Source organism: Miniopterus schreibersii (assembly GCF_964146895.1).
Source record: "Miniopterus schreibersii genome assembly, chromosome: 7".
NCBI classification, from domain to species: Eukaryota; Metazoa; Chordata; class Mammalia; order Chiroptera; family Miniopteridae; genus Miniopterus; species Miniopterus schreibersii.
In genome coordinates this window covers 13,702,582-13,726,962 of record NC_138108.1, presented here as the reverse complement: position 1 = coordinate 13,726,962, position 24,381 = coordinate 13,702,582, and the positions used below count along the sequence as shown (strand labels likewise).

Below are 24,381 nucleotides of genomic sequence, written 5' to 3'. Positions count from 1 at the left end.
TCTATTGCACTGTTTATATGTATATCTTGCAAGAGCCCACGAAAGTGAGGGAAAATATCTGCAGGTTAATTTTAAACACTATGAGGGGGATTAGGCACTAAATATAAAAAATAAGACTTTTAGCTTACTAAAGTAGGAAAAGTTTTCCTGAAACATGACAGTTAAATTGGTCTGCAATGCATTAATAAATGGAGAACATGGATCTCTTCTAACAAATAATTTAAACATTGTGTGCACTACCAAAGAAACTAGTCAGCATATGAATCTTTTCAAGTCACAGTTCCCAGAAATGGAATAAAAACAAGTTACCTTGGAACCTAAGGTCAGAAGAGCAAAATCCGTAAAAGTAACAATATTGCCATTGTTCTCAGCAATCTATTCATGAATCCTACAAGTTCTGAAAGTCTTTTCAATAAAATGAACCCTGATTTCTTGGCAAGCTCCTTGCTTAAGGGGCAAATAACTTTGGAAGCTGGACTTCTCAATCTGTGGACAGGAGTGAGCTGTACTGCCAGTGCTGCTCCACTTTGAAAATCATCTTCAGAATGAAAGTCCAGCAGTGACCTTCTTAAGTGCGACACGGTCTGCAGAGACGCAAGACGGCATGAGAGGTCCCTGGGCAAGTGCAACTCTCAGCCGATAAGCTGGAAACAGATTAAAGAGAAGGAAGTAGAGGCCAAACGTTTCTGTTCGTAGATGCCATGCTGGGTAAAATATCAAGGGCTTTGGGATTAGAAGTGGCCAATGTGCAAAAAGAAGGAAACCAGATGCCAGCAACGCCGAGAATTTAAGATGCTTGTACCACACCTGGAGAGAGTTTCTTATATGTAGCTGCAGGATGCTCTGCTTGGGATCATTCTATTTGGAACTCACAGCTGAGCAGCACTCACAGACATTTCTATTATCTGGTACATCTGTATTTCTAAATAATTATTACTGACACTAAGAATGATGCTTCTGACACCCTCCACGGTTCTTTCAAATTAAAGAAAGGTCACATAGTGCCTGGTATTATTTTGGTGTTAGCCTATATATATAACAATTATTTAAGAACTGGTAATCCATATGGGCTCAGAGTTCTCGCCATTAATCTTATTGTTTGATTAACTAGAATACCCATTCTCCCAATAAGATTTATGATTAAGAATTATTGTACAACCAAAACCAGAATGAGGACAATGGAGTTCTCAGAATCCAATCACCTGTGATGAAACATCCCACTGACTAGCTCTTTGATGCAAGATCACCAGGATGTCTCAAGGCAACCTGAACATCTCACAGGGTAAAGTCCTCATGAAGACCAGATCTCCAAATCCTTAGACTTTTGTAGGATTCGGAGTCATATTTCACTTAGTTAGCCCTCTATATGCTCTTTTTTTTTTTTTTTTTTAATATATCTTTATTGGTTTCAGAGAGGAAGAGAGAAGGAAAGACAGATATAGAAACATCAATGATGAGAGAGAGTCATTGATCGGCTGCCTCCTGCACGCCCCCTGAGGATCAAACCCACAACCCAGGCATGTGCCCTGACCAGGAACTGAACCGCGATCTCCTGGATCCTAGGTCGATGCTCAACCGCTGAGCCACGCCAGCCGGGCTATGTGTTCACTCTTATCTGCAATCATTTGTCCAGCTTTGGTTGGCTGTTGAGTTCCAGTGGAAGAATCCAATTCTGCCTCCCAGCCTCGCCTCTAGGGGCTTGGAAGTGGAAGGCAGTGCAGTTCTCTCTGGCCATCTGCCAGGCAGGGCAGCCCAGGCTTCTTGGGGTAAGTTTGGCGGGCAATTTTAAAGAACTCTTCTGCAGCATCGAGAGCAATGAGACGGTCCTGCCAAGAAATTAAATACAAAAATGTTGTCAAGATGGGGAACCAAGCCCTGTCAATGGGAAAACCAGTCTAACAACAACAAAACCTGTCGTGGAAGTAATAACGTGGAAACAATTATTAAATTTTTCTCAACAAATTTAGAGACATGCCTTAATCCTTTACTTACATTATCCAAGAAGCATCCTTTTAAATTCTTCATCAATCTTAGGTTATATAAACAACATTTCTCATATCTCTAACCTCCAAAGCTGACTACACAGCAGAATCGGCTGAAAAATACAGATTCTTGAGCCTTAATCCAGAAATCTGAATCTTAAAGCCCTCCAGGTGACTCATGATGCTGGCCATTGATGCCAACACCATCTGCTACCTCATATTGTGGTGTTGCTGGTGGTGTTAGAATGAGGAATATATGGAATAGAAAAGCAAAAATTGAAAGCAAAATCAGGGCAGATGGAAAAATGCATCCACTTACCACCACAAAGAGGTATCTCTCGGAGAGCTCCCAGCCTGTTGGGAAAATAGCAGTCTCTTCAGCTAGTTTTAACAAGATCTCTCGAGCTTTCCTTGTGTTTTTAGAATCACTGACAGTGCTGAGTTTCGTCACTGACAACAAAGAGTCCACTTCCTTTTGAAAACCTAAGGTAAGAAAAATGTACCAGTCATGTAAGTAGTCACACAAAGTGACTGTCCTGCAACAGGGTCCCTGCAGGAGATGAAGGAACCCAAATGTGGATTCTAAACAAACATCAGAAAACTGAAGCCAAAGGCACCACTCCATGGGCTGCCTTCCAGCTCAGGGTGACTGGCCTTTCACTAAAATTTGGTTGATATTTCTTCTTGTTTAATTTTCTTTGTTAACTCTTTCTGCCAAGTTAAGCCTCAGATACTCATCCACTGACTGCTTGTTGCCTTTGTTTTGGTTTGAAACCCTCCCAGTCCCTACTCTTCACCACCTCCCCGGCCCCAAGAATTTCCACCTGCCTCTGCAGCCTGGAAGCCAAAAAGCGGTCACTTTCAGGTTCCTCCTTCTCCAAGCCCAGATTCCCTTCCCCGGGGCAATGTGGTTGGCTGGTTAAAATTACGTACCCAAAGGTATAAAAGGCTCATGGATTTAAACCTACCTGGAGTAAATTACATTTTTAAAAAATAGCAGTCCCACTAATAGTGGGTGAGTAAAGGGTGCAGAAGCCCACCCCATCCCAGTGTATCCCAAGTAAAGCAACAGGGGCTAGCAACGTGGTATCCTACTTTTGAAAAGCTTTGATCCCAAGGTGTCATATTCTCTTTTAAAGCAGAAGGCCTCAGGACTTCGAAGTTGATGAATTCATTATGAACACATTAAAATGAGCCTATTTTATAATATGAAGGCTGTTTATTATATCACAACCCTAGCAGAAAGGAAAAACCAATACCCAATATCTACTCTAATGTCACAGGGATTTTCCCCAACTTTGAAGCTTTTCTGCCTTTTAGTCCTTCTGAAAGTTTACACTGAATTTTGTTGTGCTCTTACTAAATAAATAAATAATAAAAGGTTTCTTACAAACAATATTTCTCCCAACCTGCCTCATCTTATAAAGCTATTACTAATTGGACAATCACTCCCATCTAATTCAATCAATGCACAACACCAAAAATATTCAATAGTATTACTGTATGATTCCATTGCCCTGTGCTACTCGATACTGAGGACAGATGGAGTAACACATGGCAAAATGTGTCCTCGAGACATGGGCTGGTGGTAACAGAAGTGCCAGATGTTCCTGCTGGAGGAGATAGGAGGACAGGATTGGGAAAATAATTCGTACACAGTAGCCTGCAATAGTCAGATACTGACATTCCTTTTTAAAAACCATGATGAAGAAAGTGAAGAGAAATGATCACCACTACTTAATTCTACCATTTCATAATCACTTTCAGACTCACCTAAATCTTCTAAAATGCGTTTCCATCTATTTCTCACTTCCCTTCGAGTCTGTCGCAGGGTGTAGATGTCATAGTTGAGTTTTTGCCATTCCTGTAGGATAAAAATACAGTTTTATTTTTACTCTTTGACCTAAACCTCTAATTCCCAAACTTAAGCTGTTTAAGCATGTGTTTCCCCTCTTTGCTAACCTTTAAAGTGTATCTGAAAGAAAAGAAGATAAGAGTCGATGGGAAAACACTTCTGGAGAATCTGCTACAATACATAGCAGGAGATATGACACATTACATGAACGATCCTAATTAAACCCTTCAAATTACCTCGTGTCTCACCTCCAATGATCTCACCTGTAAAGTGGGGATAATGTGACTATCCCATTTAAGATTGTTATAAAGATTAAAGGTATATAAAAGCACAGTACATGCACACTGTAAGCACCAATAAAATCCATGTATCATTAAAGCCATTTTATAGATGAAGAAACTGAGACTCACAAAGTTAATTGGCTAATCCAATATCATCCAGCTAGTAAGTATCAGAACTGGTATTTGAATCCAGGCTTGACTCCAAAGTTCATGAGAAAAATGACAAAGAATGTGAGCCGTCCTTTATTATAGGGATAAAGTAGACCCAGGACTCCCATGTTTCTTGACTCCCAGACAATGTTTCCCTCACCATATCTCAGCATCACTTTCTTTCATTTATATTCCCATGACAGAATGAATCTTTCAAGCATTGGGCAGAACTATTATAAGATTATCATTCTGAAAACTTCAGTCTTATGGGTCATAGGATATCATGTTGACGCCAAAACAGAACCTGGATCCTTCAGAAGCATTAGGCCCTTTATTGAGCTAAGCATTTCTCTTCAATGTCACTGAAATTTGTTTTTAAGGAGCTTTATCTATGGAACAGTCATTTCATAAAATACACCCTGTTTTCTTAGCAAAGCCATGTAACTATCCTAAAACACAGCCTAAAAGAACGTCATTCTAAATTGCTCAATTTAAGACTCAAGTTCTATGATATCTTGACTCCTCTCACTGCAAATGTTTCAATGATGCTGTTATTTTCCTACCAAGCTCCTGTCAAGGTGTGTCTTGCTTATGGCCAATCAACTTTCGACTGGTTAAGAGAAATCAGTTCAGCTGCCATTCAAAATGTTAAAGATACCACTTGGGAAAAGAAAACTAGCAAAATAAAGCGTGTTTTGCTATAACTGCATTTTAGATCTGTATCTGAAGGTATGCCAGTGTGAGGTCATGGGTCTCAGCTATTGCCTAGAAGTCAGGAAATGGGGAATTTGCGTGCTCTTTCCTGGTCCTCATTTATTCATTTATTCACTCATTCATTCATTCATTCATTCATTCACTCATTCATTTTTACCAAAGGCTTGCGCACACATGCATGTGCAAGAGTGTAGTGACTGGGGTCAGGGATAAAGTTTGTAGCCCGAGAAGAGAGTAAGGTTATCTGAGTCATCTCAGAAATATGCAAAGAGACCTCACCTTTATCGTCATGTTAAAGCACACCTGTACAATGCCCCGGGCCTGTATAAGTCATGGGGGGGGCGGGGGGGACACTCAAGTACTGTCGTTTTCATTGGATGGACCTTATTGGACTAAATCGGCCGTTCAGCACTTAGCATCTCGGGAGCATTATTTATTAACAGCTGACTCTAGGCAAGTTCATAATCTCACTGGTCTCAAGGCCTCCTGTGCAGGACAGGGATAGTAATACTACCTACATCCTTGCTCACTGCGAGAATCAAACGAGCTAATGCACACCCAGAAAACGGAGTTCGGTGCACATTCTCCTTGAAATAGTGCGGACACAATAAAGAACACTCCCCCACCGCTCGGCATGGCTTCTGTTACGGGGACTGAGGACATTATACGTTGCAATGTGCGGTATCCCATTTGTGAGGACCCTCAGAAGAAAAACTTCTCTGCTCTTGGCATCAGGTACAATTTTACTTGTCCTGAAAATTACTTCCTTTCTGGACATTGTGAATTTTGTAAGGGATCAGTTTCCACTTATGAAAAAATGTTGTGTCATTTCATAAGAAACTTTAAAGGTATTTCAAATCATCAAAATTCTATTTTCTTCTAGTGTATGCTGTCTCACTGTATTTTCATATAAGTTGCAATAAACCCTTTTTTATAAATAGAAGAGTATAAATAAATTAAAAATATTTCACAGAGCAAAGTTGTACATATCCTCAATGACAATGACCCTCCTCCTTGCTGGATGGAATGAAACGTGGTCAGACACTCAGTCCTAGCGATTAAAAGCCCCACCCAACCAATCCGGAGATACTTTCGCAGAACCTTAAATTTTGTAACAAACCACTAGGTGGCTTCATTAACTTGCGATTAGAGGGACGTCTCTGCTAATTTTCCTTTGAGCTACTTAGGCTGCCTTAGACCTGTTCCCTCAACTAAGTGTAGCCAAACCTCTATTTTTAGGAGACACGGTTATTATCCAGGTAATCCAGGCTTCAGACTTTTTTTTTTTTTTAAATCTTTCTCTTTCTGCTGTCCATCTACCAGTTACTTTGCTATTCCTGAATACCAGCACTAAATGTTATACAAATTCATTCAGTAGCAGTCTGTGACTGATAGTGTTTGATGGAGAAGCATCAATATGACATTTACAAATCTGCTAAGGATGGACCCACACATGATAGATGCATCAACTGTCCTGCACATGATAGATGCCTGTTCAGATCAGTGGAATGAAACGATGTATTTCCTATATCCATATTATTACTGTCTTCTAGTCATAGTTAATCATACGAAAGTATCTGGAAATTTTGTGCAAAATTTAAAGCTCTGATACCAGTAGAAACTTAGGTAGAGTTTTACGTAAGAATTGGGTTTTGGTAAAATAAATATAAGACGGGAATTTTAATTTCTTTTTAACACTGACCCCAAAGTACAGAACCTAAAGTGACAAATGAAAAATGGTGATGTATGAGATCTGTCCACAACTTAAGAAACTAACTCACCTATTTATTCCCTGGTACTAGAGAAAAATAAGCCTTGTGATGTCCTTCTACAATTTTGAAATTGTAACAATTAGTTTTTAGACAAATAATTTGAAAATAACAATTAAAGATCAGTTAACTATCCTTCACCAGTGAGCTGAAACTCAAATCTACAAGACATCAAAAGCAAAAATCTTATTTTCCAAAATAAACTTTTGTTTTTCTCATAATTTCTGAAATAATACATTGCGGCCAATGTGATGCTGTAGCCCAAAACTTTAACAATGAGTAAACTGTCAAAGGTGTAATAAAAGAGTGCAGAATTCATTTCACCAGCTACCTGGGAACCAGGACAAACTGAAAAACATGATTGAAAATGAATCGCTGAAGATGCTTCTAGCTGAATTCTTGAGGTTTTTCTCCTCTCTACTTGTTGACCAAATCAGATTAGGGCGGCCAGATAAGAAGGCTGAGGCAGCAAAATGAAAGGCAGAACAAAACTCAATCTCCTGCAACCATCCACAGCTAGTTGTCCTCCAGCTTTGGATCCCAGGAGCTGGCTTTGACCTTGAGTTCTGGTTTAAGCTACCGGGATCATTTTCTCACGCACACAATTAAAACTATTTATACTTATCTAAACTATTTATTGTGAGGTTGTGGACAAATAGGCCAGTTAAAAAAATAATACTTATTTCTTGCTAAAAAGGTGATTTATACAATTAAAGGAATGTACTCTAACAACAGATCCCATAAACATCTTAAACTCTTAGGAACAACTTCAAAAGAGAGAGATTTATTTTTTATGGCAAAAATAATATCACATAGAAATAAAAATTCAAAGAGAACAGAAGGTATAAAATGAAAACTAAAAGTTTCTTTCCATTGTCATTATTCCTCAGAGGCAGCCACGTCTGAACATCTCCTCTACCTCCTCTCCTCCCCTTCCTCTGGTAGCTTACACTACCAACTCTCCCAGCAGTATTATTTTAAACTTTCTTTGTACTGTTTGTTATGTACAAAGAGTAATTTAGCTCTGCCTCTTCTCTCTCTCTCTCCCTCCCCTCCCTCTCTCTCACTGCAAGGGAGGAAAAGTGGAAGAGCAGATTACTGGTAGTATTCATGATCTATCCCCTGGAGGCAACACCAAACTAAAGCTGGGTTCTGGTAGCAAGGAAGAAAGAAGGAATAGGGACACTGGGGCAGCTAATACGTCTGCCACAAGTAAATATTTGATATTTGCTTCCCCAACATCTATATTCCTCTTCTCTCATCAATCTGAGTGTCAAATTCAGCTCGATTTTCCTTTGGGGGACGGTTACCCACATCTGAGCCCTCTGAGATTCTGAGGACCCCAGAGGAAAGGTCAGTGTTTTGGACTGGGCTGTGCTCGCCCGCAACGGAGCTGTGAAACTGCCCACACTTTTCTGAAACTCCGCTTCAGGTGTCAGGGCTGAGAAAACCCTGGGACTTCCTCTGCTGACCCCCCTGGATGCCCCACCCCTCGCCTCAAAAAGAAACTATCCACATCATAGATCTTTCCTTGGAAAAGTCCCCGGAGAGGTTTCAGCCCTCTTCGTCTGCGCTTGCAACATCACAGGGTTACGAGAAGGCCTCCTGCAGAGCCCGGGCCACATCCTGCACAGAACCCACGTGACAGTCATGGCTCACATGACGGCCTTCCTCTCCCCCAGCTCATCAGGCGGCACCTCTGAGCAAACACCGAGCTTGAGCCTCATATGCCAAATCCAAGAGAAAAAGGGTTTTCCAAGGAACTAGTTCGCTCTTCTGAAGAGGACAGCCGCTTTCACTGACGTCAGCAGCCCAGCCAGAAGCCCTTCCCTGAACCCTGGGGCTTCCTCAAGCGCCAGGCCACCCTCCGCTCCCTTCGCTCCCACGTGGCTTAAGGGGAAGCCTCACTTCCCCCTCATCCCCTTACTCGCCCGCCCAACAAGCAGCCCTTTCCAGATCCACTACGCAAGGGAAGCGCTACGGGGCTTTCCCCACCTGCCTCCTGTCACTAGTGGCCGAATGGGGGTGTCCCGTGGTCCTTTCCGAAGGCCCTCGCCTTTTCTAAAGCACTACATCCTGACGGCCGTCCCCACGTCCAGGTTTCCGTGGGAAAGGGAACCAGGAGCGAGCATCTGTGACGGACCCACTCGGTCAGCAGGCATGGCTACTCCACCCTGTGGGGTGGCATTAAATCCCCGTAAGGGGAGAGGAAGCCCAGTGTCTTGCTCCCTCCCAAGTGCATCCTCCAGCTGATCTCCCTCCCTCCCTTGCCTTCCCCTGGCAGATCCCTCTTCTTCCGTTGCCTCTTCTTTTCACGCCATCCTTTCCAAGGCTCTGTCTTAGGTCTTCTCATGTCCATCTCCCTGGATCATTTCCCCTCCTGCCTCAACTTCTGTTGTCACTCCCAAGTCTCCCGCCTTTGCCCTGACCCCAAGCCTCAGCTAAAGGTGCCGATTTCCCCCTCTGCTGGGTGTCTCCATGTGGGCGGGCTGCTGACGGGTCACTCAACAGAGTCCGACGCCCCCACCAGCCTCCACCAGGCCAGCGTCTTCTCTCTTATGTTCCCAACTTGGTTATCTGCTGCTCGCTCCCCTTCAACCCCACCCTCTGAATCCATTTCAGTCTCCTAGCCCTGCTGGTTCTCCCTCTGCCACAGATTACCCCTCTTCCCCGATCCCACTGCCTCAGCCTTACGAGGCCTGAACAGCTGGTTCCTCGGTGTCCAGCAGCACCGTCTCCGATCTCCTCCCAACCAGCCGTCTTCCTAAGGGTGAAACTGGGTCATTTCCCTCCCGGGAATTTTCAGTGGTTCCACACCGTTTACTGAAGACTGAATAAAGTTCCAATCCTGAGCAGGCTCTCCGTGATCTGACCTTCGTCTTCCACGCACCGCGTGCCCCTGCCACGTCGCACCAGCAGTCTGCGCTCCAGCATGCCTTCCGCTTGAGCGCCTTTGACCGTGTTCTCGTACGTCCACCTTCCACTGCCCTCTAAATCCTGCTCCCTCGTCAAGGCTCGGCTTAAATGCCACCACCTCCAGAGGCCTTTGCCTTTCTTACCAGTGGAGAGTAACTGCTTCTTCTTTGAAATTCCTCAGCCCCTTTATGACAACTGTAGTTATTTTATTTACTGCTACGTAAGTATCTGTAATGTCTCCTTCACTCCTGGATTGCAGGTTCTGTGGATACAAGAACCTGGTTCATCCATCCATGTCTTCCACAGCCTTCTGTAAACAGCAGGTGCTCCAATGGGATTTCTGAGCTCAAATGAGTATGACAAGTCACATAAAGGCCACATTCTGCCAGTGACTGAGCACCTATTTTAAATCTAGAAGGCAGCATAACATTTTATTTATCAGAGCCTACTTGGGCTCTAATTCATTCATGTGTATTCTGAAAAAGGCAGGTTTATATAATCAAGAATTTTAATTCTCACATTTTCGGGAAACAGAATAAATTCGAGAAAGATGAAATAAAACAAAATTAAAAATTCACCTCTTCTACTCAGTGCCTGATCAAGCATGTGCTATTTGAAAAGTACTTTTCACATATGTCTCTTTAAATAAGAATAGATATTTAAGCTGTATGGTGTCAGGCAGCGTTCCAGGCACTCTGTATGTGACATCCCAGTCATCAGGAAATCAGATGAGATGGGTTTATGGATTTGTTTCTAGAGAGGTGTTAAGTGTGGTGCTAGGAGGTTAAATAACTCAGCTGGGATCTCAGAGCTAATAAATGGGGAACCTAGAGTTTAAACTCAAGTCTGTCTGACTCCACAACCCACACGCCTCCCAGGACCCTCAGCTGCATTCAGTTAGGCCCAAATATAGCCCACTACATTGTCCTACCCTGTCACCAATGTGGAAACTGGGACACAAAGAGAGAAATGGAACATAATGTGCAGGGACTTTCATTCTAAAAGCGGCTCTTGGCAGGGCCACTCAGGTCCAGAAGACAAAAGGCCCCCTTCTCTGTTCCCCTGCAGACTCTCACTGACACTGTCCTCAGGGCCCAGCAGCAGGAGGCAGGACAGTGCAACCAGATCCCAGTGCAAGGGGCAGGCTGGTGAGACTCGCGGGAAGGGAGGCGATTCCATTATGCAGAGGGAACTCAGAGCTTCCTTTAAACACAGCTGGTTCTGGACAGCATCAAGGCCACCTACCCAGGAGGGCGTCCTCTTTCAGGATGATAAAAGCCTATTCTCTGCATCCACCAGAAGCGGTGTGTAAGTGGGAAAGATAGGGTTGTGTTTCAGTTCCTAGACAGCAGGTCCACTCATTAGCCCTCAGCTTCCACCTGGGCCCAAATGGCGCAGGATCAAATGACAGAGCAGAGAAACTCAGTGTATTAGAGGGTAAACAACAGACTAGATGAACCCTGGAGGAAGAGGTGGTAGGGAGTGGAGGCTAGGAAGGGGCCAGTGCCCAGGGACCTGGCACTTAGGTCTTTGGGGGCTCCAGGACTTGGCGGGCCCTCCCATATCTCCCGACAAGAGTTGGCTTGATTGCTTCTGCCTAGACATCTCATCACTCTGAAGCACTCATTCTAAGAAAGGTCCATCTGTTGGTAATTAGGGCCTATGGAAATGAGCCTTTTCAGTTGGGTTGGTCAAACTCTCATGTGGTTATCTCTCTCTTAGCCTCACCAGACCCACCAATTCAGTGGGATAAAAACAAGCCTGAGTTACAGATTACATCTGAGTCTCCTCCCTGCTGACCTTCCAGAGCCTATCTACTTGCCCTTGCTCTGAATCCCAGGTGCAGCTGGGCCCTAGTGGGGTTGGCCAGCTGTGCTGACCGCAGGGCCCTGAGTCCCTACCCCAGGTGTTCTGATTCTTAACAGATAATAAAGTGAAACTTTTCTAAGGTCTGGCAGCTCAGGCAGTTTGACTCTACACACCATGTGGAGCCTCAAATCCCAAAGGTCACCCTGGAGTTCCTTCTTGGAGCACCTTGGAAAGGCATATCCATACCATGGAGGCTAATGCAGCTCCACTGCCCTTTGCAATGTTTATGCACTTTGACCTAGAACTTGAGCAAGAAATTTGACCTAGAACAAGTTAAATGCAAATGCCAAGTGATGCTTTCTCAACTCTCCCTGTTTATTTTTATTCTACAGCTCTGCTGGAGTTCTGGAAGCTTTGCAGCTAGAGGCCCCTGACCTAATTCTTTATCTGGTTTTAACCAGATTAAGCTGAGGGCTAGCTCCCAGCTCCTGTTGGGGAGGTGTGCCAGCAAAGCCATGGACCCGGGCTGCTAAGCAGGGAGACTTCAAATCAGTTTTGTCGAATTTGGAGAGTTCTAGCCCATAATGAGCTTTAGCATTAGGAGAAGGGCCAAACTCAGGGTGTGATTTAGCTAACACTTCCAGTAGGAGGAATGTGACATTGTTACAACTAGTGGGAACCATCTCAGAGTTCTGTCTCCAGGCACCGGAGGGAAGGACAATGTGTTGTCGTCACTGAAGGCAAAGTACAGTACGACCAAATTCCTGTGCACAGAAAGGAAAGGGGGGCTTGAATTTCCGGCAAGGTAGAAACAACAGTTCATTCAATTACCTGAAGTATGTACCGTGGAGGAAGGGTGCTTCTTCAAAATACAGAGGCAAGTTCAGATTTAACAATGGATTGTATGAATCAGCATGACACCTCAAAGATCTGGCTACCCCTCAGCACCTAGCCCTGTGCTGGCCAGTACGGCAGCCACTGGCCACACCTGACTAGTGAGCCCTTGGAGTGTGGCTACTTGGAACTGAGCTATAAATGTAACATACACACTGGATTTTGAAGTCATAGTGCCAAAAAACAAAAAAGTAAAATATCTCATTAATAGCATTCATATTGATCACATGTTGAAATGATAATACTTTGGATATATTTGGTTAAAACATATTATTAAATTTAATTTCACCTACTTATGTTTACTTTTTCAACATGGCTACTAGAAAACTTAAACTTATTTGCGTGGCTTGCAGCATAGAGGATACTATACCTAATGGTTTGATCTAGAGGATACTATACCTAATGGTTTAATTTCAAAGAGTGGCAAAGTCTGTAAAGGGACGCCTCTTTGGCCAAACCCCACCAGAAAAACGCTCATGTGTGGGTTTCAGGTTCCTTCCAGGTGAGAGTATAACAGTGTTTAATCTCAGGGTAGGATTAGGTATAGGTGATTTTTTTTCTCCTATACTATCCAAATTTTCTACAGCGGTGATGTACTTCTTCTATAATCAGGACAGAAACTTTAAAATCCCTAAGAAGCATTATTTTTACAGCTTCCTTTGTTAACATAACCTAGTATCCAATTACCTCCATAATGGAGGAGTCTACTCGTGAGGACTATTGTAATTTGAATTTATTTAGAAAAGTCTACTATTTTCTGAATGGCAACCCACAGACCTTCACTCACTTGCTTTCAGTGAATTCGGTTAAATTGAAAATCCTGTTGATAAATTTGCAGGTTCCTGTGTGTGTCCCAGTATTTGGGTGAAAGCACTGGTGCTTCAGTGGGGCATTTACTCGTCTGTATTCCAGGACCTCTGCCAGCTTCAAAGAGGAAGAGAAGCAAGGGGACAGCACAAGGACAAGGTGAGGACCGGGAAGGAGTCCCAGTAGAGGTGCGATCGTTTTGAGGGGGGGAGGCAGGGCAAAGGGGAGGCATTCAGTTGAGCCAGTCAGAGACACAGGGAGAGAGAGGAAAGAGAAATTCAGAAGTTACAATTTCCTTTTATAAACAGCCCCCAAGATCTGAAAGTTTTCCTTTCTTTAATCCAAATACTTCTTACTGTAGTGGTAATCATTTTTGTAATTACTCTTCTTGCATTCCTTATAACCAGGGACCCTACTTACAACTGCTCTTCCCTTATTCAAAAGCTGTCAAATTGGTTATCGAGTAACCCCAGTGCCTCTCATCTTCATCCCCCAGGAGAAAGGAGTTAAAACAGCTGGCCCTTGACCCATTCACTGAGAGAGAGAGAGAGAGAGAGAGAGAGAGAGAGAGAGAGAGAGAGAGAGTTTGCGCGCTGGCAGTGGGGTGGGGAAGATAAGCCCCCAGGAAAAAGGAGAGGCAGGTGACCCTAATTTCCTTATCAACTGAACTTCTTTCTAGAAGGAAGAAACCTTATTGACAGAATGCCCTTAGCAAAAAGTCCCTGGTCAAAGGATTACTCAGACTCAGGCACCCAACATCTCCAGGGCGGGGCTCCCTGGAGAATGTCACTACACTAAAACATAATGAGGAGGTGCCCACTGGAGCTCTTCATAATATAAATGCCCCCCCCCTGCTCCCCGTGTGAGACAACCCAGTGAACCTCGCTTAGACTCATCCAGCATTCTAAGTCAGAGGGGCCTGTCCTGTGAGGAAAAGGGATCTTAGGGACACATTATCAATGTCCCAGACCTCTGTCTGCTTCATTGGAGCCTCTCAACTGCCTGTATCTTTGAAAGTATTAGTAAAGCTTAATACTGGGTAAAGTCTGTGACTCATGTGAATCTGCTTTGACAATATGTTTCGCACAACCCATTCTCTCCCCCATCACTTGACTCCAGCTTTATAATTTTGCTTTATTGTCACTGTCCACTGTACAACTCTAAATTACCTATATCCTTCTAAAGCCACAGAGCTGCAAACTAAACCACTTCCCTAATCACATCAGGCACATCTCCAGCATACTGCATCCCTATGAACACAAGCCAAAGTCCCACCAAACCTTCCACAAGAGGAACAGGATGCTTGTCTAGGTCACCCGTCCACAACAGTGGGGTTCCTTGAACAGCTGGGAGTTATTACTGAAGCTCCAGCCTTGTAAAACCTTTTTCCTCACGATGCCAGTATCTCACTCACTGTCCATTTTCAGTCCCCCACAATCTTCAACTGAGCTTCCAGATGCTGCCTCCCCCACTCAAATATTTGGGGGTTACTCCAACAAAGCCTCAAGCATGATGTAATGCTATAGCCTCAAGAGAAAATAGTCACTTAAGAGGAAGCAGCCACTGCCTGGCGCTTACTATACACACTGTATAATTACCCCGGTCTTTACTGGCTATGACAGACACATAGGTGACCCTTTGCCACACCATTTAGGACGCTGCCTGGTGAATCCTGAATTTGGCAGCCATTAGTTTTCAAGACCTTTGCCTCATCAGTCATCTGCCTGGCTCTTTGTCACTATGACAAGCTATCATTAAGTCAAACCAAGCCCCTAAGTCAGTGCCTGTGTAATCCCAGAATGCAAAAGGGAAACAGTGGCGTGGCATTAATTTGTGGTACATTTAACATGTTTGGGAATGATAGTGTATTTTTTTTTGTTTTTTTTACTAATCTCACATTTACAGAAAGAAAAATCGATGTTTTGCACCCATAAATGAAAAGGCTAAAACAGTCTGTTTCTAATGAGGATCTCTTTTTCCAAAGGGTCATCAAGCAGTGGCCACAGGAAACCCTCCTCAAAGGCACCGGTGGTGTGTCCTTTTCGTATAAAAAATTAAATCCACACAATCAATTGAGCCAAGTCTACTGAGCACGAACCAAAGGCAAAGCTTGGGTGATGGCCTCAGTCCAAGAGTAAATATTTTAGGGTTTACAAGACAATAAAGTAGCTGTCACAAGTACTCATCTTTGTTACTGCAGCACTCAGGCAGCCAAGGACACTATGTCCCAGTAAAACTGGCTTTGACGTGGGGCCCATAGTATGTCTTGAACATGGAGAGAAATGTGGCATGGAGAGATTCAATCTACTTGCTTTACTCTCAGAAATATCCCAGCCCTTCATTCCAAGCATAGTGCACCCATTTCATTCAAAGGGCACGAATGAGGTCTAGATGCAGGTGCCCAGGAGCACAACACATAATGTTTCTCAGGTTAAAAACATCACTTCTCTGTAGTTCACAGGCCTTTAAATATGGGGACTTTTGAGATATATCCTCCATACCTCCCTCTTTCAGGTAAGAAAACAGGCCCAGAAAGACTGAGTGGCCTGCCCAATATCACACAGCAAATTAGCAGTAGAGTCAGGAGACAGTAGCAGAGTTGGGCCTGAACCCCATGAATATCCTATCTGCTGGGCCACACTCCTCCCAGTGCTCCATGAAATAAACATCTGCTCTATTTTTTAACACCCAATGCCAGAGTTCCAGGTAACAGAGTGAAATAGGTGAGCTTTCAAACTTCAAGACTCATTTTTCCAAATGAGAATCCACATGGAACCCAACATAAAATATATGTGAAAGTAAGGATGCCTCTCTCCCTGCCTGGTCCCACTCAAAGCTTGTGAAGAAATCGTAAGGATCAAGGAAACCAAGTAATTCAAATGTGATTTTTATTTATCATCTACTATCCTCTCAGTACCTCTTGTTTCTAGTACTCTCCTCCTCTACTTTTTAGCCCTGTCCAAATGCCCAGGGCCAACACTGCAGTGCCCTTCTCTCCCAACCTCCCACTCCATATCCTGCAATCAAACTTATCAGTCCTGGATCCTATCCTTTGAAAAACTAATTTGTGTTCACCTATTAATGACGGGTAATTTTTTGCTAAGAGACAACCAATTGGTCTCTGGTAAGAAATAATGTATTATTGCTCCCAGATATCAAAGTTGAGTTTTAAAGGGGCCTTTTAGTAGCTCAATACAGTGTTTTTGAAATTATGTTGGGTAGCTTTTCCAAAGATGCCTGCTGGGCTGCCTCAGATGGAGAAATTTAGGTTTTTACCCCTGCTTCAACCAGAGAAGTTTTATCAGTTTCCTGGTAGGTTACATGTGGGGGGGGGGGGAGTTCCAAAGATAACAGAAACAAAGTTGTTTGTTTTGTTTTTTAATATATCTTTATTGACTTCAGAGAGAGGAAGGGAGAGGGAGAAGGAGAGAGAGAGAAACATCGATGATGAGAGTCATTGATCGGCTGCCTCCTGCATACCCCCTGCTGGGGATGAGCCCGCAACACGGGCATGTTCCCTGACCGGGAAACAAACCTCGATCTCCTGGATCCTAGGTCGATGCTCAACCGCTGAGCCACGCCCGGCCAGGCCAGAAACAAAGTTTAACAGCCACAGACATACACCAAAGCACTGCCCTATGGTCAAGATCTCAGTCATGAGACTGACACAGAAGCTATTTTAAAGGTGTGTGAAGAACCGTGAAGTGTCTGAGATTTGACTCTTTTACAAGCTACCAAGTTCTCCTGCCACAGTTTCATGGGTGCTGGCAAAACACACGAGACTCCTGGGTCAGAGACAAGGGACCCAGCAACAGCAGGTCAGCACGTTTTACACGAGCTCTCTAAGCCCCGATTCCAGCACAGGACCAGGAAGAGAACCAAATGGTACCAGCACGAGTAGCAGGCTGCACAGCAGGACAGGAGCCCTCAACCTGGGAAGCCTGGACCCTTCACAGCGGGCAACAGGCCTGCCTGCCCTTTGCTCTGGAGAGAGATCTGCACTTCCTGAGAGTAAGTTCACTGTGCAAACATTCTTGAAAAGACTCCCCAGAGCAAAGGGCCAACAGTGCTCTGCTCACAACATGCCCAGAGACCAAGAGACCCACAGAGAACTATCTCTCAATGGGGAGAGAGGTCCAGGCCTGCCCAGGACTCCCAAGGAATATGAGCTTCCCAAATTGGGAGTAATAGGGGCCAGAGGGAAAAAACAAATCTTGCAAAGGGACAAATAATCATTTTCTACTCGTTCAGTTGGAAAGCATACCCCATCCCTCTTAGAACAAAATTCAGAGTCCTCACCAAGGCCTACTGGCCTTCATGATCTGGTCCTTGCTAGTCTTCCCAGTGGCACACAGTACAGCTCTTTTCCTCACTCCCTCTGCTGCAGCCACACTGGCCTTCTCACTGTCCCTGGCATATACCACGTGCATCCTGCCTCAGAGCCTTCTCAACTGCTGTTCCCTCTGTCTGGAATATCCTACAAAGGCTCACTACCTCACTTCATTCAGACCTCTGCTCCTCAGCCCAGAGTGACCTTCTGTTCCCTCATATTGTCTTGTTTTTCTTCAAAGTGCTTATCACAACCTACCTTACATTAATTTGTTGTCAGTTTCCCCTCAGTAGAATGTAAGCTCTCTGAGGGCAGGCCCTTTGTTCACTGCTATGCCCACAGGTCTACATCTGATGACCAAATGAAACAACTATTTTAATCCTATCAATTGCACGCCTGCCATTATAAATTGAACTGTGTCCCCCCAAATTCATATACTGAAGTCCTAACCCCCAGGACCTCAGAATGTGACTTTTTGGGGAGACAGGGTCTTTACTGGGGTGATCAAATTAAAGTGAGGTTGTTAGGGTGGGCTCTAATCCAGTATGACTGGTGTTCTCATTAGAAGGAGACATTTGCCATGATAAGCAAGGTGTCAGCTGCCATGACTAATTATAAATAATACAGTGAGTCAATGGCTATCCAAGCCTGGAGGCAGTTCAATAGTATGTGCTCTCTCTGGTCGCTATCTACCCAGAGGTGCTTTCTGGTCCCCAAACGTCACTTTAAAGCAGGCAACAGATAAATGCTATGTCATGGATTCAAATGTTAAGGTGAAGGCTGAGGCAGGCTCTGCTTCTGAACACTCAACAATCAAAAGTCTGGGTACACGTGAGCCTCAGCCAGTTCCTCTTCATGACCAGATCCACCCTGTGTCAGCTGCAACAGGCACACAGAGACACGCCCAGACAGGTGGAAATATTCTGAACCAGCAAGAGGAAGCCAACGTTGGACGAAACCAGCAGAGGGCTGCTTGCTGCCCTCCCTGGTTGTTTTACACAGCCCTGCTCTAGGCTTTCTGCTGCTGGACGAAGAGTCCAAGGGGACTGAAAGCAGGAGAAACAAGAGAAGAAGACAAGACCTTTCAAAAGTAGGGCAGAGGAACAGGTGGGGAGAGTGGTGTGAAGGGCAGTCAGTGTTTCCACATTAGCTGAGGCTCCACCAGCGGGAAGGGAGATCATTTCTCAGATGCCACTGCCTGGCCTGACCTAACCCCAGTCCGATGGGAAAGACATCAGGCACCCCTGGTTAGTTATCCACATTCTTGGGCCACTCAATGATGCGCTCCACGCTGACCACCAGCTCTGGCCAGGTTCACTCCTTTAAGCAATTTGGCCCCTGGGCCCCACAAAATCCTTGAGGACAAGAAATGATCTGACTCACCCAGTGCCTTGGTCTCCATCCTCAGGGTCCTCAGGCAGCACCCTGTCCCTCTCCCAGGAATACTGGATCTCAGGCTTCTAGCAATGTTTCCAAGGTGATGAGGTTGCTCTGACCCCAGTTCAGGAAAGACCAAAACCGCAGTGACAATATACAGGGACATATCTGGAGGCCCAGCAAAAAAGCACTGAGCTGAGCTGGCCTCTCTGCTCAGAAACTCTCTCCTCTTTCTCATGTTTCACCAATTACAACGAATTTGGGTTCACAAATTTCTTTCATATCATCCAATGAATTCCTCTGGTTTTGTCCTAACACCAGCTTCTTTTTAATTTCCAGTTGATGAAGGGAAAAGATTAGGGATAGGGTACTTAGGGGGGAGAACCAGGCTTGGTGAAGAGCCACCCAAAGGGGATGCAGGCAGAGGGTCACATGAGAAGAACCCTGGAGGGCCTTCCACAAGCTAAGAGGGGGGCCCCGAGAGGCAGGGAGAAGGGTTCTGCACGTGAAGGCTGCCCTTCTTGCTGGTCACAGATACATCCTTGGGTAGCTCAGTCCTACCACAAACAGTCTACTTCATCTAACACATCACCCATTCCTGCCAGACTTCTGTCTGGAGAGGCAAAGGGAAAATGGCTTGAGAGTATGTCCTTCAGCCATTCCCCACTAGAAAAAATAAAGAAACCACACTGACTTCAGGTAGATGACAGTATACGTGGTAGAAGATGACAGCGGGCATTTTTATATTTATTTTTGCATATTGCCAAGGTTGGGCTGAAAGAGCAGACACCCCAACCAGTCCTTGGTCTGAGGTCTCTCTCGTCTTACACACTGCTGCCATTTCCACTCCAAGCTTTCCTCGGAGTCCCCCACATTTTAAGTGATTTGCTGGAAAAGAGATGGTGCAAATGGATAAGAGGGCCCATCCCTGAAGCATGGCCTGTGTTTATCAACAAACTCAACTGCAGTGGATTCTTATCGTCAGCACGTGTACTTGGTTTCCAAACTTTCTGGTAAATTCACCAAAGGCGGCAAAAAAGAAAAAGTGAAAATAAAAAGTAAGCTCCAACAGACTAAAGTGTAGTCAGCCGTACAACTGAACAAAAATATTCTGATTGCCTTCAAAAGCCTCACTCTGCTGCATTCCTCCCTCGTGACTTGCCCAATACCTGGGCCAGGTTAATGGGCAAGAGCACCTGGATCTTCTGGTTCTTGGTTGAAACACAGGATTCCACAGCCAGGACTGGGGACCTGTAGCCCAAAGACACATTTCCCAGGTGCTCGTAGCCTTCTACTGCAAGATATTTTATTTACAGGAGAGGGAACGAGGTCAATTTTGACTCTGGCCCATTGAAATTCACCCCATGTGAAGGGCTTTAAAAACTGACAACAGCAATGTGGTAAAGGAGCCGGTGTGACTTGACCTCATGTAACTTGTAGTTAAACATGACAAATATTTCTGGAGGGCGGACCCAGCTGTATTCATGAGCCATGAGGCCTGCCTCTGGATTGCAAAACCATCAAAGGGCACAGCTCACTGCACTGTAAACAGAATGATCATGTGGACCGATTATGTGACAACAGGTAGCCCGGGAAGGACACCCGAACGGAGGGGTGGTTTCATATCAAGAAAACTACAGTGTCCTTGCAGGGTACTTTGGGGATTTTAAGTCTGGAAGCAGCAGATCTGGGCCCCCATCAGAACTGGGTGGGTGCTACCATTTTCCCCATGTGTTCAGTCTGAACCTGAAAGCAAGCTGAGCTGTTCTTAGAGAGGACGCCTCATCAGCCATCCGAGATGCCCCAGTTGAGCACTTTCACATGGGGAAGTCCCAGGGCGCCAGTATCCAGAACTCTTACAGGCTTGGTGCAATTAAGAGCCATTTTCGGTTACTATACAGAGACGAGCAAACGGACCAGAGGAAGGGGTGGGGCGGGTGGTTGAGGGTGGGCGGGGGTGGTGAGGAAGCTGACAGCCGCTGCTCTGTTCATTACCATATGAATTCTGTTGGAGAGAAAGCGGGCTCCAGACAAAGAGCCTGATTTGTCAGAAGATCCACTGAGTGAGCTCCAGAGAGAGAGCCTGATTTATCAGCAGACTCTCACAGCCTTGAAAAGGCATTCTGCCTCAGTCCGTTTTGGCAGGATCCCTCAAAGCTTGTTCCAGCTCCTCCTAAACTAACTTTCATTCTCTCTCCCCACTCCCCTCCCTCCCTTTCCCCTTTCTCCCACAGTAAAACAAAGCCAAACAGTTTAGAAAGACACAGGCAAACAGCCACCAGAGTGTGCTGCAAAATAACAGGGAGGGGATTTTAGCTTGTATGAAGTGTATGTATATGAAGTAGCAATACATGCATATGATCTAAAATTGGTTTTAAACAGAGGACCAGGAAAGTGAAAGCTCCCTCCCTCTACTCCTAACTCCTAGCAGTCACCCTGGCTCACAAGTTCATAGGTAACCTTCCAGAAATGTTGTTATGCTTTTACACAGATGGACTATCTTTTACACAAATGGGCTAATACTATACATACCCACTTAGGAAGCCTTCGATCATAACTATCTTTCCAAGTTAGTACCTATAAATTCTACCTCATTATTTTTTAAGCTGTATAGCACCCATTAGTATAGCTATTTACAATATATTTAACCAGTGCTTTTGTCAAATTTTTCCCCCCAGATTTTTACTTTTCAAAGCAATACTACAAATAACACATATCTTTGTTTAACCGTGAGACTATCCATAGGATGAAGTGCCAACAGCAAAACTGCTGGGTGAGTTGGTTTCATTATGATTCCATATTTAGACCACTCTGACTTAAAAAGAATTTCAAACTGGTAAATGGAGCCAAATAACTGATGAGGAAGCGGAGGAGCTATTTTGATCACAAGGGATACCATTCTGGGCAACCACTTCCCGTGGGCTGACTTGTGTCTCAGCCAAGAGAACAATGCAGATCTTGACTGAACGCTGCTGGCACAGTCCCTTTGGGCAGAGATGCCTCAAAACTCAATAGCATCATCGGTTTCTGTGCCCTCAGTCCAGATACACACACACACACACACACACACACTCATATATATAATCTATATATAGATATATAGATATATAGATATGTAATATAAAATCAGGAAAATGAATGCACCTTCAACTGGAGAAGTGCAGCTCTCTATGGGCACAGAGATGATATCATTATTTGACTGGGAATAAAGTGTCCAAAGGTCGCATGGGGAAAAATGAGATAGCAGGACTTGCTGGGTCTTGGCAGTGCGTTAAACTTTACTAGCAAAAATCTGTGTTTTTCACTCAGACTGCAATGTCTAAAGATCCCTACTTTCCCTTCCTAATCAGCTGACTCTGGTTGGGTATCTGCCGAGCCTCTTCCTAGAGTTGAGTCTTTATTTGAAATACCTCCCTTGATCTCAGCCCCAGATTCATCCAATATTACATCACTCTGGATTTCCCTTGACTCCACACTGTGCTGCCTGCCCTCCCAAATCCCTGCTGTGTCCCGTACCTGAGATTACCACTCACCTGGGGGTGATGTTCAGAAATCTCTATCTACCCCCATTAACGGTCAGGGTATCCTAACCAAAGAGCAGTGATAACTTTATCTTGGAGATGAAAGCACCAGGTTATCATAGCTGGAGGACAATGGGAGTTAGCACAGTATATGGAAAGTGCTTAGACAAGCAGCTGGTATACAGTAAGTGCTCCATAAGTGTCAGTTGTCATTGTTCTTGTATGATTCCTTTTTACCAGACCACCATCTACTACAATCACTGGCTTCCCTTATAGAATTTATTATAGAGGAGAGACTGTACTGACTTATCAAGTTTGTAGCCCACCAGATGGCTACATGCATTTGGGTTTATATGACAGTCTCTTGTGAGTTTGGTTAGTGTTAGTAAAATCCTCTACGGTGCTTAATTTTATGTGTCAACCTGGCTGGGCCACAGTGCCTAGATATTTGGTCAAATACTATTCTAAATGTTTCTGTAAAGATGCTTGTGAATGAGATTAATATCTAAATTGGTACACTCCAAGGAAAGCAGATAACCCTCCAAAATGTGGCTGAACCTTACCCAATTACTTGAAGGCTTTAATGGAACAAAGACTGACCTCTGAATAGGAAGGAATTCTGCCAGCTGACTGACTTTGGACTTGAACTGCAACTCATCCCTGACTCTCCAGCCTGCCAGCCTCCTCCATCAGATTTTAGATTCACCAAGCCTCTACAACTGTGTGAGCCAAATCCTGAAAAGAAATATCTCTCCATAAATGATAGACAGACAGACAGACAGACAGACAGATAGATGATAGATAGATAGATAGATAGATAGATAGATAGATGATAGATAGATAGATGATAGATAGATAGATAGATGATAGATAGATAGAGATAGAGATAGATAAGATATAGATCCTGTTGGTTCTGTTTCTCTGAGAACCCTAACACCCCCCCCCTCCCCAAGTTCAAATAGCTTTAGGTTCCCTGAGAAAAACCAAGTTCAGAGAAATGCATAGTTGGTCATGAGATATTGGGCAGAAGTGATATCACCCATGGTACTTGCAAGCCTGTGAGTGTTGCATGAACAACCAACCAGCCTCCCTCAGGGACATATCCATCACGTTGACATAAGAATAGCTGTGAAACTAGAAGTGGGTCCTTACTATGATGAAAGTAGAAATTCTAACTTAATGGCAGTATCAACCACTTAGTTCTCATACTGAGTTGAGAAGCAGGATATTTAAAAAGAACCAAAGACAGCGATGCAGAGTCTAAGTGGATTATCATATCTCCACGTGCTTCGGAGTTAAGTGGCTGGTACATGATCAATTCTACCCTCCTGCTTCCTCACATCCTCCCTCAAACACCTCAATCAACTCTGTTCTGTCCCTTCTTTCAGTACAAGGGGTGCGACAGGCTAAGTGTACAACCCAGACACTGCAGACCACCCCAGGGAAGGTCTGTTGCTACTTGAAACGCTCTATAGGAACTGTTTACAATGCCTAGCAACACTCCGCCAGCAGGGAGGCCTGCCTGCCACACAGGAAAAGAAAACTGTACATTGTAAACAAGGGATGTTCTATGTTTTTGCCTCTATAGTTTTAAAACATAACATTTGGCCGTACCCCAGGGTTTGGCAGGGTTCAGTACTTCTCACAGGTTCACTCCAGCCCCACAACTGGTTCCCGGGGACCCTGCACTGCTCAGTAAGAGGAAGGCAAGCCCTCAGTATGAGAACTACACACACCTCTGAGCATGTGATGATTTAAATCATTTTTAAATAAACATGGAATTTCCATCACTGATTATGCCAAATAAACATCACCAAAAGGTGCTTAACAGTATTTATGAGAACAATTTGATTCTCAGCATTTATTTTCTTAATCAGAAATATAAAAGTCTTTTTTAGCAGAGTAAGAATGTTGACTCCACACACAAAGTCCTAAAGGAACTACTACAGAACCAGCAGAAGAGACGCCAATGAACA

General features: G+C 44.3%; 1 protein-coding gene across 1 annotated transcript in view; it reads right to left on the bottom strand.

Annotated features, from left to right (window-relative positions):
• Positions 1-1,372: 1,372 nt before the first annotated feature.
• MREG (melanoregulin) overlaps positions 1,373-24,381 on the bottom strand; it is a 43,010-nt gene continuing 20,001 nt past the window's right edge. The window contains exons 3-5 of the mRNA XM_081143088.1: positions 3,756-3,846; positions 2,302-2,465; positions 1,373-1,826 (exon numbers count right to left, since the gene is read on the bottom strand). Coding sequence (XP_080999214.1) covers positions 1,692-1,826; positions 2,302-2,465; positions 3,756-3,846 — 390 coding nt within the window. The 3' untranslated portion in view covers positions 1,373-1,691. The remainder of the gene's footprint in view (positions 1,827-2,301; positions 2,466-3,755; positions 3,847-24,381) is intronic.